Source organism: Athene cunicularia (genome assembly GCF_003259725.1).
Source record: "Athene cunicularia isolate RWA chromosome 13 unlocalized genomic scaffold, athCun1 chr13_part1, whole genome shotgun sequence".
Lineage (NCBI taxonomy): Eukaryota > Metazoa > Chordata > Aves > Strigiformes > Strigidae > Athene > Athene cunicularia.
The window spans coordinates 16,107,541-16,126,907 of NW_020799117.1; the positions used below are offsets into that span (position 1 = coordinate 16,107,541).

Sequence of the window (19,367 nt, forward strand, 5' to 3'; positions counted from 1 at the left end):
TCTCTCAAAGAATATGGAAGTTAATACAGTCTTTGTCAGACCACTGTTCCCTGAGCACCAGAGGTCTTTTTGACCTGTGGGAAAATAAATGCTATAGAGAGCTCTGAATTAATGAAGAAAGCAAAATATAGCTTTTTCCATTTACCATTAGCCTACAGAACTGTGAACATATGTCCTCTTGCAAGCTTAACTTTCATAGATGTCACCTTTCTCCCTGGCATTGGTGATGAGGTCCCCATCTATGATCCAGCACATCAGCAGCACACACTGCTTAAAACAAACGAGGGGGTGCATTTTGCAGCCCAGAAAGCTGTAGAGCAGTAGAGGAGGGCACTGAGCATGCTACAGGGTTAAGGTTTTTTTTCTGTGAGCAGCATGCAAGTTCCTTCCATAGCTTTCATGGATGCTTAAATTACAGTATACTGGCAATTGTATTTTGTAGTCTCCCAGTATAGGAATGTCTTCATGATATAGAGAAATTAGGGAGACTGGGCCGAGACTTAGCAAATTTACTCCCATCTTTTCAAAATAGAAATTTAGTCCCAATCTAAGTAAAATTGTAATGCTAATTGTGAGGTAGGAGATGTGTTTTTCTTAATAGTGTTTGATAGCTGAACAGGTAAGACAGAAAATACACAGGTTTTTTAATTGTAATATGGAATGTATTTGAAATAAGTGAATGGGTACAAATAAGATCATTTCTTTTCATCAGCAGTCATTGTACAGTACCTCCCAGTCTTACTGCTGTGAGACTGTAATTAATGTTGATAAATGCTCATGTACTCTCTGTGCAGCTTGGGCCCACAGACAATTGGTTGTACCAGAGCATGTCAAATCCCACATAAAAATATAGCTATAGATCATTGAGTTTAGGGATAGAGTTGAGACAAGTCAATTTATTTCCATTAGTAGCTGAATTTAGACTTAAAACTCTGTGAGGCCAAGTGTTTTGTCCATTATGTTCTCAATCTTTGTGTTGTGCTTTACTATATCAAGGTATTTCTGCTAATCTGGGCTCCAGTTTCTGAACGCAGTACCAATTTTCAGAAATGGCTTGGTGGATATTTAACATATCTTTAGTTAAATGTCTTTTTAAAACTTTTGAAGGCAGAATTTCTGTACTATGTAAGATGGTGTACCATCTTCTAATGGTCACCCTTTTGTCAGAAATCCTCATATGGGGTCAATAAAGCTTTCAAAAGATATGGGTAGGTCTCACAAGAGTTACAATATTCAGAGTTTATCCAATGACATTTTTTCTGTTTTGCTTTGAGAATGACACTGTTCCATGTATCCATTTCAACTGGCCTTTTTTGCATCTATCATGTTCTGATCAGTTTTAACGATATAATAGAGACCTTGTTTGCATGGATAAAGATTTTGTTTTTCTTTATATACTTTATGTATCACAAAGTGGCTTACAGTGGAACTATTTTTTTATTTTACTTTTTTTCTTTTCATATGAAAAAGTATATGATTGACATGTTCCATTAAAACATATCTAGATATTCCTTAATTCAATTTTAATAGGAGTAGAGTTTCATTATATATCTGAGTTTACTTTAACAATGCTTTATATTAAAATTTCTGTTGGTACTGTAGCTGCCTTCTCAGCTGAAGAGGACATAAAATACCTGGGTTTAAAAACCTTGACATTTCAGATAAAAACAGTGGACTGCAATTTCCAGTCTGATTCTGTGAGATCTGCTTTTGGGCATGAAAAATGAAAGAACTGTAAGAACTGTTTATTGTAGACCCTTAGGTCCACACCTGAAAGGGCTACTCATGCCACGAAGATTTAGGAGGAGAAGGGGGTCCTGGGCTGAGGCAGATGCAGGGTTAGCCTGAATGAGAGAGAGAAGCCTTCCTACCTGCCTTTGTCTTACCAGAGCTCTCTGCCTTCTGTCCGTCCTTCCTTCCTCATGCTCCATGTCACTTCAGTCCCTAGTTCCTGTCAGGGAAGTGATACTGTGTTCCCAACACCAGAGAGCAAGCAGAAAGGACTAAACCTGCTTCTGCTAACAAGTGTTAATCAGGTTTTAACCAGACAAAAGGAATAGAACTGTCAATAGATCTAGCATAACACAACCACCTGGTAACATATTTTTCCAAACAGTTACTTTAAGTGAACTGTTGCAAAGTAAAGAAACATTTTAAATGAAGTGTTCCTGAAATCAGACTTTCGTTATTTCTTGCTTTCCTGTAACTGGAAGGTGTGTTTTTTAATTTAAAAGGCTAGGTAATTTTGAGCGGGAAATCCTTTTTGCATTTGCCTTTACTGTGTTTTCTCATAGATCATGTACAATGTGCAGAAGAGAAGCAAGTCTAATGTCTAATGAGCCTCACTGATAAGGAAAAAAAGAAGGGCAACTTTATTTGAAAAAATGACAGAGTGTTTCTATTAAGTAACTAGTTAGAATATTTCCTTTTTATTCTATTCCTTTATTTGTTTTACACATACCGCATTAAAAAAAAAAAAAAAAAAAAAAAAGACCATGTTGCCAGAGACTGTCTTCAAATGTGAATGTTTAATCATAAAACTGTGAAACGTAGCCAGCCTTCCTTTTACTGTCTTCTACTGTGTGCAGAGTCTATGCAATTTACTATGCTCTGCATTTCTTTTAAAAACAAATGCTTTAATACTCTTTAAAATCACTCTGGTCATTGTGCACAATAAGTATACAGTAAACTCTATGCTTGGAAGTATGGGCATGCATGATGATGAGTTGGAAGACATAAGTAGGAAACACATTTCCATTTCAAACTTCCAAATCTTTGTTGTAATAAACAGTGATTGAAATTTAAAGTTCTAACCAGTGAATTGAGAGTGACATACTGGATTCTGATCTGAATAAAAATATTAAATATTTTTACATTTGAAGTAAGACTTGGGTTATTTTAGGCTATGGTTTTGGTTGTAGAGATTACAGAGTATCTTCATTCTCACAGATTCCAAGCACTTTTTTTTCAGAGCTGTGAAGGGATAGGATATGGAACAGATCTTCACAGCTTTTTTGCCTCAAAACAAGTGGCCTTCTTGAAGACCACTGCCTTTATTCTGTGCTTCTCTTTTTATCATTTACTGGGAACATGCTTGTAGTCAGTTCTTCCTGACTGTCAGGAGTTAATCTAGAGAAGCCAGTCTTCTAGTTCGCTTTCTCCATTTCCTCTATCTGGAATGTGTTGGCAGCACTTTCTGAGATGTTGTTAGATAACATATTTTGTCCCTTTTATTTTTTATTTTAACAAATGTATGGGCAGTTGAAGTCCGCTTTTTTTCTGTTCAGCCATGTGCTTTTGGTGATTGTCTTATTTGTTTATACCAAACCTGTGTACTATTAAAAAAAAATCGTTGCAATTCTTGCAAGATCTTTTCTTACAGAGATACATTTTTGCTTGGTATGTTCTTAATGTTTTTTGCTGGCAACTTTTGACTAGACTGTTAACAAGACTCAATTTTTTTGTGTCTGAATACTTGTTGGATAGTTCTGTGAACTCAGGATGTTTTCTCGTAAAGTGTTCAGTTATACTAATAAATGGTACAGGTATTTAGTAGTGAAATTAGTTGTTTTGTCTTATTCAAACACAGGCCATAAGAAAAGGACAGTGACATCACTTCTGAATATGTTCTTTGTTACTAGACTGCTTGCACTTCTTAAAGGGGCAGTTTCAACTGGTACTCAAAGACACTGCATCGGTCGCACTGGTATTTTAGCTAGTATCTGGTCAAGCTGCATCTAATTACAGAAATGATTAAGCAGATATCCTGACACTGTGTTTTAGTGACAGCTCTTAAGGTCTGGCAGCAAAAAGACTATGAGAATTTTCATCTCCTTATTTCTTCCTGCAAAATCCTTTTTCTTTTTAGTTGAATTTAACACACTATGGCAGCTGTAATGGAATAGGAATAGGAGATGTTCTTTCTTAACTACAAGACTTGCCGTTTTCAACTGTGTTCCATTTTATGTTTTTCAGGCATTTCTTATTTAAGACATCTTCTGGAACTACTCCGCTGTTCAGTAGTTCTTCCCCTGGTTACCCGTTGACCTCAGGAACAGTTTATACTCCACCTCCCAGACTGTTACCTAGAAATACATTCTCCAGGAATGCCTTCAAGCTGAAAAAGCCCTCCAAGTATTGTAGCTGGAAATGTGCTGCTTTATCTGCAATTGCTGCTGCAGTTCTGCTTGCCATCCTGCTAGCATATTTCATAGGTAAGGCTGTGTTTTCTCTGGCAAATAACATGGCTATGTCAGCAAAAGAAAATTTAGCAGATAAAGGATGGTCAATCTGTTTCTCAAATTTGTGTTCTTAGTGAGCAAAGAAAATTATTATTCTTTATACTGATTAATGAGGAAAAATAAAATGTTCAAGTCCTGTTCACTGTCATAAGAGCAGTGGAAGCAAGAAATTGATGCAGGATTTTCTATGTGCAGTGTTAACTTTAGGTGTCAGATGTGCATCTCTCATAGATGGTCCAAATTAAGGGTAATATAATGATTTTTTGATGTACTACCATGTGTTTTAAAATATTTGGAAAACATTGTCATATGCGGTGAATCCATATGAGTAACAGAATAAATTGGCATTTAAATTCAAATATTATCATCACATGCTGCTTTTAGATAAGAACTACAAAATCATTTTGATTAATAAGTCTCAGTCTGTATCTGTCTGTGTGCCTAAATTCCTGGTGGTGTTAGATCTAAATAGTTAGATAGATCTATTTTGTATGCTGTAATTTTCTGTATTCCATACTTCTGTAGTAATTCGTAAGCAAAAATAGAGAAAGGAAACTCTAACTGTTGTGTTTATTTCCCGTAATTAGTGTATTAATACTGACCACACCACGTCCTAATACTTTCTGTGGTCTTTTAGGAATTTTTTATCAGGCTTCTGTTATTTTGTCTTGCTTAATTTAATTAATTCCTGATTCTCTCCCCATCCTCCTCCACCAGTATTCCCCTAATTGTCTGTTGTTTTGGAGGTTTTTCTAAGTGTCTACGCAAACTAGCTGTGGAATTTGTACCTTTTATGGTGCCTTTGACAATATGTTGACACCAATGACATGCTGCACAAACTCTCTAGTTTTTCTAAGTGACTAAATTACAGTAGCTTGTTGATATTTTCTGTTAATACTTTCCAGACCTATTCTGTGTGGTTTTCAGTTTATCTCTGAAACTATTCTCATATATAGTGCTCAAAAGACTTATAAAGATGTACTGACTTTTCTGCCTACTCTCTCCATTTGAAGAGGGGTTTGGGGTTTTTTTTGGATCCCATATAATCTCACTCAACAGGATAGACACTGTTTTCTAAGGAAACCCCATTTTTCTTATAAATGAGCTTCCATATGTAATTAACAAATACGGTAGTGAGAGCTGACTGGCTACTTTATTGCTGGTGTCTCTTTAGCCCAGGCCTACATCCTAGCATACTCAATACTATGGAGCCAACTGTCTTACTTCTGTAAAAAACCTCAGAAGAATAACAGGCTTAGTTTGATATATAAATAAATAAATTGGAAAGCACATGATTTATTGAACTTGACAGTTATCATACAACAGCTCTCTGAGTGATTATGCACTTGGGAAATGATATACTGCAAGTTGAATATTTTAATCATGTGCATAACTTTGAAGTGATGGATTATGAAATGTATTTTTCCTTTGTATTTAGGATACTGTAATCTAAAGCAAAGCTTTGCAACATGGTTATTGCTTTATACATTTTCATATACTAAGACAAGAGGGAATGTAAGGGAATGCATTGACTCTTAATAATTGATGAATGATCTATCATTTCGAGTAATGACATAGGTGATCCATTTTGACATAAGTTTTTGAGGTCTTCTTCCCTGTCTAAAGAATGATGAGCGCAATAGAGTTGACTAGTGAACATGGGAAGGCAGGTTTTAGGAAGAGAGTGTTGGCTCAAGGATTAAATAATGAGAAGTTACCTGACAAGCTTCCTGCCATGCACAGTAAAGAATAAATATATTGAAGACTAGCTGTCAAAACCAGAAAATAGCTGCAATTAATCCTGTGAATACATTTGATAGATCCATTGTGATCGTAATTTTAAATTATTAAAAAGAGAGAAAAGAAAATAAGTCAATAAAGATGTTGTATTGCTTTAGGTGCATGAGAACAGCAGAAAGGTACAAGGGATGTGCTTTAGTTAAGCCATTCATTAATTTAATTCCCTCACTCTCAGCAAAAACTCACATGATTCATTCCATGTGACAAAGAGCAGGCTGGACCTTTCTGTCCTCCAATAGTTTGACTTAAGGTACTTGGTACTTAGGGTGCTAAATCATCTCCTTATTTTAAAAAACAAACAAACAACACCTTAAGGACCTTCCCTTGTTCTGCAGTTCTCTGGAGGGTTTCCTTCTCCTGGGTATGTGCAGAATTTGAGTACTGGGAAAACCAAACTTCCTCTCTCCTGGGGAAGGAGCAGCAGTGAGAAATACCAGCTGTCCTGCTCTTCTACAGCTCTTTTGGCGCTCCTGACCTCTGAACTGCTGTGAAGACAAAATAACTCTGTCTTGCTCTGTCAGGAGGAAACATGTTTTTCTGTTTTTGAAACAAGTGATCAGAATAATATTCAGATTGGACCAAAATCCTAATTCTGTCCTAATCATTGAGACAGTGAGAAAGTGAAAGCTGTTAATCTATCAGGAGAGCTGGCAGTCTTGGGATGAAGAAAGATGTTAAGTTCCTCCAAGACATGCAAGAGGAAGGGCAATACATACTCCATATTGCAGTAACTCTTTGTGATGTATTTTCTGCCAGAATGTCAAGCACAGAAGCTTTAAAGGTGCTGATAATGTTTTTCCACTGTACTTGCTGACAAAGAAAATTTCTTGCTCTCCACCATAGCAGAGGTTATATCACTGGGGTTACATTAGCTACGAGTACGAGTTACGGAAAAATTTGCAGCAAATGGTTCTGCTACTTATGTTTGTCAATGTATTTAAGCCATGTGAAGATGATCATATCAGTGCTAATCAAAACTATTACAGGACTAAATGAAAAAAAGCAGTGTTGGCAAATATGAGGTAAATTATATTGAAAGAATACTTTGAGGTTCTCACAGTCTTCAGGATTTCTAAATGTATTGTCCTACAATAAAAGAGATGGGGAAATTGATACAGACAGATCATTGAAAACATGCTGTCTACATTTAAACATGGGACTTTCAGAGGACTGCCAAAGACTATGGGTGGCATGAAAAAGTTTCTAATGAGGGGTGATGTGAAGAGACAACCAAAAAAAGTATCATAACAGATAGAAAAGAATAAATACTTTTAAAATTATTTAGGCATTCCTGTTGCTTTTCGATAACACATAAATAAAAATGCAATGAATGAAATGAAAAGGCAGTATGTTTAAAAATAAATTCATAGCGCATAATAACCTTTGGAACTTTTTGCCACACTACATAATTGATATTAAATAAAGTTACTACTGAGATTTTAAGAAGTTAAACATTTGTCACAGTAATGACAATATGGCCTTAGAAGGAAACTTTGCTTTTTCTTTTCTTTTTTAAGATATATACAGATTGATGGTTTAGATCATAAAATGCCATTGAAGACTGGCTATTTAGATAGACTCTTCCTTTATATGCCAGTCAGTACCATTGTTATCCGAGTTTTCCTAAATGTTCTTCTGAAACTTATCCTGACTGATGTCTGGGAAAAACTCCCGCAGGTCTGCAATATGGCCCTGGTCTACTGTGATATGGCATGTGTATGTGCACAATATGCTTACTTTTGTATGTGTACATTTTGCCATTTTAGACATACTTTTCTATACCTGAATTCCTTTACCCTGATGGAGTTTCTGCAGAAACTTTGACACACATAAGATTTACCAGGTTGAAAATAAATCAAGCGACTTTGTGGGTTTTTGTTTAAAGGAATAGACAGAGGCAAAATATTTTCATATCATTTCTATGAAAAAGAGCATTTTAAGATGTTTCTGTGGATGAATGATACTCTATTTTTAATAGCCAAGAATAGGAAAAATTCACTTCAGTTAACTTTTTCCTTACGTGGTATACAAAATGTTGTCTGCTTGTTTGAAGCCAGGTTTAATCACTTCTCCCTGTTTCTTTCGTAGCCAGATGTAAATGCAAAGTAGAAGTTGGTAGTATTACAAAATATTTTGGTAAATTCCAGAATGCAGTATGTAAATAAAATTGTCCTACAATCCTGTCTGAGACATGTCATTTCACAAAGCCCAGGAGTTATTTCTATTATCCTGGGGTGACATATGAAGAATGTAGAACCAGCCATTCAGATTAGGACATCCTGAAGATATTGGACTGGTGGTAAAACCCAGTTACAAGAAAGTAATTTATAAAGTGTCAAAAGGAAAGCATATACCACACATATTGTCTTTGTCAGAGTGCTCACTTCAGAGGTTAAGGGAGTGATGAAAGCATTTGTCATGTTAAATTAGTTTTTAGCTCTTTAGATTCATGCCAAACTTGGAGGGGAAGAAACATAAAAAAGAAGAAACAAGGAGAGGAAAAAGAGTCACCTTGTGTTTTTCACAAAGTAATTGCTGCCAAACATAAATACCACATTTTTGTAAGCCCTTACACTGCTCTGATTTCTGCCAATCTAACTTTGAGCGTCAAAGAACATGTGACCATCAACATGTCAGTACTTTAAAAATGTGGTAATGTGAAGTACTTAGACTTTCCTTTGGGGAAAAAAAACACAACTGTTATTTCCTATGGAAATTAAAAGCCACAAGGTGCTTCACTTGAAAATAGTATCTTGAGACTCATACTGATAACTTTTAGACTATTGATGCTATTTTATCTACTCCTATCATTTGGAATGTACAGGAAAAATATAAGAAAAGTGACAGAAAGAAATTATGATAATATCATGCTTACGCTACATCTTTAGCGTATACATTGCACATGAAAATGTTATTACTCATTTATTCTTTGGTGCTATTTGGCCATAAAGACACATGAGGTTTAAGATAAATTTCAGTTTCCCACATAAAATAATATATTCACTTCTGTGCTCTAGAAAGGGCTGAATTGCCAAAAGGTCTAGCAGTTAATTAAGCAAATGAAGATGTGAAAATGTCTTTTTTTAATTCTTATTATTATTATTCCCTTTATATATTTAAAATTAGAGCCTGAAAAATACCTGTGCACAGAACAAATATTTTGGTAAATTTCTTGCTATTAGAAAGTACCATAGTAGGTGTTTTACAAATAAAAGACATATAGGCAAATAAATGGTTAATTTTTCTGGTTAACCCTCATATCCACAAAAGTTTGTTTGTTTCTGTGACAGTCAATAAAATTCATGGGACTTCTGAAAAAATCAGACTCGGAAGTCTCATCTTTTAATTAAATATGTGTACATACCACAGTTTGCATAAAATTATATTCTTCATGTGTAGAGATCAACCTGAATTATTTTCTTCCCACAAATGAGCCAGATATTTGCTACTGTAAGTGCTTGTGTGAAGTTTCTTGTTCATTCATATTTGTAATTTCCTCTACTCCTAAATCAAATTGTCTTCTTGACCCTGATTCTACAGATCGGGATTCATCATAGCAGTTTGCTTAACTGGCTATCTTATATATCAATTTATTTTTTTCTCTCCCTGAGTTGTTTTTGATGAATGGCCACCTATGTTTCATTTGATGTCTTATGTCGCATTTGTTGTTTTCCACTTATAGAGTCAGAAAACCACTGACTTTGTCTTGTCCAGACTTTACTGAAATCAGATATGCTAGACCTTTTGGAAACCACGACTGAAAAAAGGGAAAATCATGCAAAGATGGAACCTCTGAGTGGCAGAGGTCATCTGGCTGCCAGTCACTGTTATCAGATTCATTTTAAATCAATGTAAACCGAGGGAGCTCTGCATCTTGTGAGATGATGACAGAAGGTTCTGTTCTTAAATTTGAGTTGAAAATAGTGTCAGTTAAGGGGCAAATATTAAATTTTAGAATATGCCTGTCACATTCTACAAGTCACAATTCTTATTGATTGATATCAGTCAATCTGAGAGCAAAAAGAGTAGTAGTAGCAGCTCAGTCAGCTTGTCTGCTGCCACTTCAGAAAAGAAAGGCATTGAGCCTTTCAGGAAAAAGCATCTGGCCCCATTCCATAAGAAAACTATGCACTATTGCTGGGAATCATGAAGCCTGACTCCAGGAACTTCAGATGTGTCTTTCTAGCCCTAGCGAGTGTTCTATTTCACAGTCGGAAGGTGTGAGAGATTCATTAGGTGGAGACAGTTTTCCTAGAGACAAAATGCACCAGCTGCTGTATACACAAAATGCCACAAACAGGAGGATTTTAATGTGAAATTACTTGGGTGTAGTTTGCCTATGCTTTTCCAGAGTCAAAAATAAAAGCTTGATCTACGGATTTGTTCTAAGAAAGGCAAATGTACCTATTGTTTTGCCTAGCAGAGATCTCCGAGATAATGGAAGTAGCTATCTTTCCGTGTGAAGGGGCAGTCTTATCAGCCTGTTCAATTCCCTTTGTCTTTGTTGAGGATTTTCACACAGTAAACCTCAGCACTTGAAACTAGAGTGAGACTAATGTTTCCATAACTCAGAAAGTGCGATCTCGTTCTTAGCACTTGAAACGGAAAGCCCTTTCTGTTTAGCTACCAAGTCGAAAAACATACTCTGAAACCTTGGCAAGAAACAGGAGACCAAGAGGATGTTTTCTTTTGTGTGTGATTGGGGTTGTGTTATGGGGAACACAATTTTGTTTGGTTTTTAATGCATATTGTGCAACACAGTCTAGGATGGGTCTGATAAAACATTTTTCACATATGCTGGTAGTGCTCTCCAGAAGCTGTTAAAATGTATTGCTGTGAACTTGAGTAAAGTCGTGTAACTGCCTAGCTGATGCTAGCTGTACTAGCTCATGCTGCACTACCGAAACGTGTGATGTGGTAGAAGTTAGTATCACAAAAATGAGCCATGTGATGAAATAGGATAGCAATGGCTAACCTGGAAATGTTAGAGATAGTGTTTCAAATGTGTAGTTTAGTAGCTGTATTATTATTTATATAGTACAGGTTTTGTCTTTTTCTTCCCAAAGCTGCAAGAATGGCTTCTTCAGAGATGCTTGCATTTCATCCCCTCCCCGTTGTGAAGTACGCACTGTGCTTTACATGCACTGTCATTGTCCTACCCTACAGAAACTAGAACACATCCCGGGTTTCATAATTGCTGTGTAATGCAGCCTATTCTCATTTTGATCAGTGCAAATACTGAATATTATGATCTTTTGTAGTAGTAGTAGTCTAGGATTTAATCCCAGAATCACATGTATGAAGTCTTGTCGGGGCAAAGAGCAGCAGAGATCAGTAGATGGAAAACAAGTCTTGTAGGAATTCAGGGAGAAAAATTATAAAAAAGCTTTGAGATACTTTAGTGAGACATGCTTTATAACCTAGCCCAACATACTGAAATGAGACCATTTTTCAGAAGAAGAGTAAGCATAAGGGATATTGAAGATTAAATTTTGCTAATATAATGCCAAGTCAGAGATACCTGTCAAATAAACCTGTGGTCATCCTCTCTGAAAACTCAATGTTCAACATCAGTGTAAAATGTCTCATTTCTTCCCAGGGAAACATTGCTCTGTTAAGCAGCTATTTATATTGAGATCACCAGCTGATCATTTATTAATTTATTTATTTATATTGATTATTTGTTGCTGTGCTTCTTTGTTAACTCATTGTGTTGTTTTGCACTTAGCACGCTTAAGGATTTTATTCATTTAAGTGTAGAAGTATATACTTGCCTTTAAGAATATAACCATTGCTCCATGGGGTAATAACAGAATGAAAGATGTGACATGGATTTTGCACTCTAGATTTAGGTTTACAAGGTTATAAGATAATTCAGGTTGGAAGGGACCTCTGGAGGTCTCTAGTCCAATCTTCTGCTGGGTCATCTCTCAAGTCCAGTCTAGTCGTGAAGACCTCCAAGAACAGAGATTTCACCACCTTCCTGGGCAAACTGTTCACTGCTTGACTGTCCTCATGGGGAAAAATAATTTCCTCATATCCAGTTTGAACATTTCTTCAATGTATATCCTCATACACTTGCCACGTACCAGTGTGAAGAGCCTGGCTTTATCTGCTTGACAACCTGTAGGTACTGACAGGCTGCTTTTGAGACCCCATAGCTATCTCTTCCCCAGGCTAGATAAACGCAGCTCCCTTCTCCCAGGGCAAGTGCTCCAGCCCCCAACCATACTGGTGGCATCCCCTGGACTAATGAGCAGAGGAGCAGATGGGGATAATCGTCCCCCGTGTCCTGGCTGGGCTTCTGTTCCTATGGCCCAGGGTACTGCTGACCTTTGCTGGCAGGGCACGTTGCTGGCTCATGTTAATCTCTCTGTCCACCAGGACCCCAGGGCCTTTCATGCAGAGCTGCTCCACAGCTAGTCGGTCCCCAGTTTGTAGCACTTCAAGGAGTTATTCCCATTTCTAGTGATTTGAGGCATTTTTGCCTGAATAATGATGGGTGCTAAACTCTAAGCCATGTAGTCCTTTCACGAGTGAATGTTTTCCACAACAGAATTTGACCACATTGGGCAAAGGCAAGCCAGAGCCTATTTTATTTAATAGAGTAAGTGGTGTAGGAAGGAGAGGCTCCTTTTTTTGACTGATGCGTGGATATTTTATTAATATTCAGGGAATTCTGTCCTACTTAATTTCTCATAATGATTTCTGGTATCAGAAGCTTGAATTACAATGCCAAAAATAATGTAGTTGGTTAGAAAAATCATGCTTTGATTTGTATGTTGATCAGTATTGAGCCCTACTGTGTGATTGTTAGGCACTATTAATGTCTTTATCTTGACTATTACTAAATAATTACTGGAAAAGACAAGCATTTGTGTTATTATAGTTCCTGGAAAATTACTTTCATTCTTTTAGGTTGATCTTACAGAACCTTACCAAAAACTTTAAATATGCTCTGGGCTTAGTTTGTTTTCTTCTCTGGGATGTCCAGATTTATCCCGCTGTGTCATGTTTAATTTTTAAAAGGTGATATACATAATGCATAACAGTGCTGCAGTTAATTTAATGTTAAGCTTTTTTTAATTTGCTGGTTGGTTGATCAGCTGATTTCTTCCAACATTTTTCTTACTAAATACTTTCCAAGGAAAGCCAAAGAATAGAAGATGTTTTCACATACTAATGCCAGTGTGGCAGAATAGGTTCTTCATTGGCTGGATGAGGTGGTGTACTGTGTTTCTGCAGTACTTTATTTGCCTTGCAGGAATTGATCTGGATTAGACAAGACTCTTTGAAAGGTCAGCCACTCTACTGCATATATGCTGCTTGTACCTGCATGTTAACAGTGTTTTGTTTAAATCTGAGTGTACTGCGCTATTCTTGCAGTTACATTTTATATATATATTTTCATCTTCTGCTTTCAATTTACTCTTCTGGAAGAGACTTCTTACCTTCTGTGAGCTGCAGATGATTGCATATAGCTAACATAGTAATCAGAGACTGAAGAATGATTTGAGGAAGGCAGGAGATTATCAGAAGGCCCTATCCATGTCTACTTCAGGAGGAGGCAAGGCATGAACTGCTGGTTCTCAGTATCCCAGTTTAGCTGGATAAACCAATTTTATCACAGTTGTACCACCAGCAAGTGCAAAGCCAACCTGCTACTATCAAAAGATTTGGCAACGTAGCTGAAATACTTCTGTGTAGTCAGAGCAAATTTACAAATTTTCGATTTTAAATCAGGAACTTTGTGCTACAACCATGCCTCCCAGATCTGGAAACTGTGAAACCCTTGTGCAATGCTAGGGGACCCAGTTTGATCCAAGGCATCTGGTTAATAAGCAAACTCGGGTTTTGCTCCTGACAGTTAGAATTGGTGTTAACTAAATTGGACTTGTGAGGATAATGTTTTATTTTGCAGAAGAGAGGAGCTACTTCTTCTGTAAGAATGTGCTGTTGTTAGAGGATTTCTGTGTTCAGTTATTAAAAAGTCTTTAAAAGAGAGGAAAACGGTGCTTGAGATGCTGAGAAAATTAATAGATGTTGGAAAAATGTCAAGAGTACATAGCAAGTATCCAAAGGTAATATAAGGGTAGATATGAACTTGCGACATCTTTGCTGGTCTGTGGTAAAAGCAAAATAGTTTAAACTGAATAGAAGTTAAACAATTTCACAGCAGGCATACTAACTGTTTCCAGAGAAAGGCAATTAAACATTGTAGTCCCATTTACCTCACAGTAAAGGGTTTGTATGCCTATATCATATAATGTCTTTTCCAAGGAGAGAGCTGTGCATGTTTATAAGAATGTGGTGCAGAGCTGGGACCTGAAAATAGATAATTGTGTTAAAACTGGCCACAAGACAGCAGAGAGCATAAAGAGGAGAGATGCAATTTAGGTCTGTAAGATTTATTGAGCCAAAAATTTATTTCACCTGTTGTTTCTTTCTTCATATATATCCCCTTCTACATCTTGAGACTCCATTAATCACTGAAATGCAAAATTCCAACCACATGAGAAAAGAGAAAGAAGAACCCATAATGGAGCCTGCTCATTAAGAAAAGCTCAGGGATCTGATTAATCTTACTCTTGTATGGGGAGTTTGAACTTTTTTTTTTTTTTTTAACATATTTATGTCATTTTAACTCTGAAAATAATGTTATTGTCTTTATAGACAGAATTTATTTTGAACCTTAAAGCTATCAAAGTTCGTTAACATGGGTCAGGGATTTGGAGCTTGGTTCATTAAGAGTATTAGGGTCTTTTACAACAAGAAGAATTTTTCTGCACCTCTGGAGGCTTCCTGAAAATCCTAAAATAAATAATAGAAAAATAGTGATTTAAAACCTGATTTCTAATACAAACCAGACCTGGCTGTCTAGATGAAGAATAAGCTTCAATAAATGGGAGACAGACGCAAGCCTCTTCAGTATGAAGAGTAGCGAGGATGCAGAAATAGAAATAGGTTTTTCATTACATGAGGGATTATGCTTGGGCCAGAAATGCCAAATATTCTGTGGACCGCAGCTGCACTTTCTGTCTGCTGTTGTATTAGCTGGTAATAGCAAAACAATGATGTGATGGTAGAGACAGCTATTTGTTCTCAGAAATACAGAAAAGTTGTTTTCTTTTTCTTTGCTTGGATTGCCATATTGTACTCCATGGCATATCTTAAACTTCTATCCTTTTGCAGCAAATGGGCTACAAATTAAAATATACATTCTCCTTGAGCACCACCTGAGGATGCACATACAGTTGCTGATGTGCTCCCTTAGCCAATATTTTCCTCTGTCATTCTGATACTCCTTAGTCGATTCAGGGACTCGTTATTTGCTTGCACAACCTGGGTCATTGCAATTGCCTAAGCAACCATGGGCAAGTGCCACCAATTAGGCCTGTGGCTAAGGAAGTGTGTTACTGTCACTGAAAGCAGTGAATTTATAGACATTCAAGAAAAGCGTAAGATGCATCTTGCTACTTGATTGGTTTTCTGTCATTTGATCCACACTACCCACTCTCATATTAACTGAGAGACTGGAAATAGTATTGGTTCTCAGGATGTAGGTTGTTGAAGAGTTTCCCTCAGTCTGAGTATTTGTAAAGGGAAATTACTGAGGTTGAAAAGCTGTGATTTTCCTCTCTTCTTTTAGATTTTATATAAATCTCTGACTGAGTTTTAGCTTTTGCTTTGGGACAAATAAAGGTTTAACAGCATCTAATACATGCAGCTCTCTTCATCTTTAAATTTTTAAATGTTTTTCCTGACAAAAATCTATGCATGCTCTTTCTATAAAAATCCCTGTGAAAATGGTCTTCTTAACTCTATTTCACCATGCTATGAAGTATTGTTTTAATATGTTGTTTGACTTTTTAAAGTGAGAATTCATAAATCATTCATCTTTTCTCCCATATTTACCAGTAAAAAACTGTAAACAACTAGAACAGAAAGAGCCTTTTAAACACGGTGCAATTTACTTAATATTGATTTGAAACTCCTAGAATACTAGACATACAACAGGTAACTGGAAAGAGTGGGAATTTGCTTTGCTTTGACTGTGTGGGCATTTGAAAATGTCCACTTTTGGCTGTGGTTTCCATGATTTCAGGAACGGATATTTAGTATGGAATTCACCATTTTGGAATTCCTGGATACCAGTTTCAAACCTATCTGCAACCCAACCTGCATTTCAACCAGAGTCTGAAGTAGGAGACCTTTTAGTAGCTACTTTTAGTAGAGCGGTGTTTTGCTGGTGAGTAGTGCTCCGCACAGCGCAGCTGAGCAGGTTAGGTCACTGGGCAGGAGCAGCCTGCTAGCACAATCCATGCAGCCCCTGGGCTTATTCTGGCACTGGCTTTTTCAAGGACCTCAGAGACACTGGAAAAGAGTGAACTGCAGGTTGTGGATTGTGCTACAAATCCTCCCCTGCCAAGCACTGGCAGCCCTCTGGCCAGGACCATGGACTGTAGCTTCCCGTGGTGGATGCCTTTGCCCTGTACCTCTGACCAGTGAGCACTCAGTCATTTCGCAGGGAAGGGGCAGCACATGCCCTTGGGCTGACTTCATAAAATCCAGCCTGTTTTTTACCTTTTGTGTGGTGCCTTATCCTGAGCAGCATCTTCATTTTTCCTTATAGAAGGGCCCAAAGGAAAGCTCAGGGCCCAACCTTTATGAATTCTAATTCTTTTAACAAGTAGATTAGGTTTTTTTCACCTGTCAACTATCCTTTACATACTTTCAGCAGATATTGTTTTAAATGTCCTCCATTTACAGCTGCTGCATGCTACAGCTTGTATCCTCTGATAGTCCCCGAACAGTTTGCAAAAGAGGTAATGGTTGCATACACTGCATACCTTGCTTTTTCTTTAGTATACTTATGACTTTGGATTATTTTTTTTTTATAGTTGTACAAAGCAGTTTCCTAAATTCAGTATTCAGGGGTCTGACACATGGGTAAATTACTGAACACAACAGATCACCAGTAAGTTTCTGTGTGGATGCTTTTGCCTAAAATTTGCAAGTTTTCATACTCAGTTTTACTGTGTGAACCCAAACCTTTCTGTTTTCAGAGACAAAAGACTTTTGTACTTCTCACAAGACAAAACAGGCCTCAGATACCAAGGGTAAGACATGAGGTTTTGGAGTTGGCAATAATTCAGTCTTTGCTCAGTAAGGTTACTCATTAAAATCTTCAGATGAAAGGTTTACTGATTTGATCAGAGGGCAGGAGAAAGGCTTTGAAAGTGAGTTGATTCTTTTAAACAACCACTGTTTAGCTAGTCTCAATTAATAGTGTTAGGCACACGAGTACTTGTAGATAAAGATGAAGGCATAAAATTTAATTGAAGATAACAGTGAATCTTTGTTTCCCTTGGCTGGGAATTTAAACATAATCATGTCCTTTCTTGGCTGAAGGAAAATACAAAATCCTGGATACTTTCTCCTCACTTGAAGTGTCAGTAGGACTGTGGGGATTCTTCCTACCCTATTTTGCTGGGATATCTTTTTTTAAATATGATCTACATCAACATGCATGTGCACTATGCACTGTGTGTTGTCTTTAGTAACTCATGCTCCTTATCAGTGCCAGCTGTGGACTGGTGGAAGCTTTTGAGATCCATGTGTGTCACCTTCATTAAAATATCCCCTTTGTCAGTTCAGGAACTGGAAATCCTGCAGTCATTATCCCTGGTTTTCAGTAATATAGATGCCCTGCATGCCATTTACAAATTGAGACATTACTGCTTACTATAAAATGCCATTTCAGTTGAACTCTCCGTCTAGTCTGGTAAGATAAAGATAATACTATTCTATGATAGTTTTACCTTTTAAAGCTTTTCCTGAATATAAACAGAGTTTTTCCCTAAAGCCTTTTCTTGGAAGTCAAAGGTCTGTATTGAAATGGCAAGCTTATAATAGAATTTGGGCTGCAAATTATGAAAAGGCCAAATTTGTAGTAGACAGAATTATATTATATATGTCTCTAGTTTGCCTATTGTTTGTGTTTATGTATATAGATATGTACACATTGAACTGATTTCTGTATTTTACTGATTTCTTTCACCTGCTTTTTGTTGTGTTACTAGAGGCACTTAAGTCATATGTAGATAATCTTTTATGCTGTACATACTTTTATGTACGTAGTAACTAATATTACTATAAATTGACAGAGATGAAAATATTGCCCCTATTTTTTAGCTTGCTTATTTTATGTATTTTTCAAAATTTTACCCTAGACTTATTATTGAAAATATTCCACATATATCTTCCCGAAATTTGTTGGAAATGCACATACAAGTAAAGTCAGGAATGGGAAAATTAATCACAGTATGTGCTGGCTTTTCTGCAGCAGGGAAGAAGTGTACAAAAATAGCTGATTCAGTAACTGGAAATACTTTTATTTTCTTTGGTGAAATTCACAGTATGTTGAAGTGTTTAATATTTTGGAGTAATCTAGTACATACTGGCCACCAGTACTTACTGATATTGAATTATAAAATTGTAGTCTTTTATGATGAAAAACGTGACTTAGACCCATCATTGCTACAGGGTTGGCTGTAGTTTCAGTGCAATGTTTTATATAAATTTACTATAGCATACATAACTTTCACTGAACACTAAATCTAGACTTTCCCAACAGATTTACATGTCAGCTAGGTGAGCAGAAAACTGCTGTTCCCTGTGTACACTTCTGTGAAAGAGGGCACTGGAAAAAGTCTTTAGGCAAAAGCCATTTAAGACAAAGCCATTTGGGGAAAATCCCTCTAAGTCTCATTTTGACAGCATAGATTTAAAACCAGACATGTTTGGGCAAAACCCAAACTGAAAGTATTCTTAGGCACCTTGAAATCTAAAGCAAAGTTTTCTCTGTTTCACGGGCTGCAGGTTAGATGCAATCTCTTGAGCGGGGGGTGGGGGGGGCAGTGCAGATTTTTCACTCCCTTCTCTCTTAATGTAGGATCATCTGGATTTGACCATCCGTTTCTTGCCTGCCCTTGGCAGTGGTGCAGGCACCACTTCACAGTGTCTCTCTGGCACCATCAATCTGTTCTATGAGCTTGCAAGTCAGAAATGGGCTGGGATGCCATGCTAGGAAAACAAATAGCACTAGTGTCCTAGCCAAGGACTAACAGATGGGGCTAAATTCTACTATCCTCTTAGTAAATCTAGCTGGAAAATTGATAACCGGCTTTTTCAACTTAAACTGAAATAAATTAAGTCTCAGGTCTACAAAAGGACTTCCATGTACCCGCACAGCCTCCGTGGTTGAAGTTAGGGTTGATAAATTACCTTTAATCATACCTTTACCTTTTTTTTTCCTTCTTCCCC

General features: G+C 36.9%; 1 protein-coding gene across 11 annotated transcripts in view; it reads left to right on the forward strand.

Moving 5' to 3' along the window:
- The window catches only part of TENM2 (teneurin transmembrane protein 2), a 727,803-nt gene that overhangs the window by 553,374 nt on the left and 155,062 nt on the right, over positions 1–19,367 (forward strand). For all 11 annotated transcript variants that reach the window (XM_026858437.1, XM_026858438.1, XM_026858439.1 and 8 more), the window contains one exon: positions 3,976–4,214. In XM_026858437.1, coding sequence (XP_026714238.1) covers positions 3,976–4,214 — 239 coding nt within the window. The remainder of the gene's footprint in view (positions 1–3,975; positions 4,215–19,367) is intronic.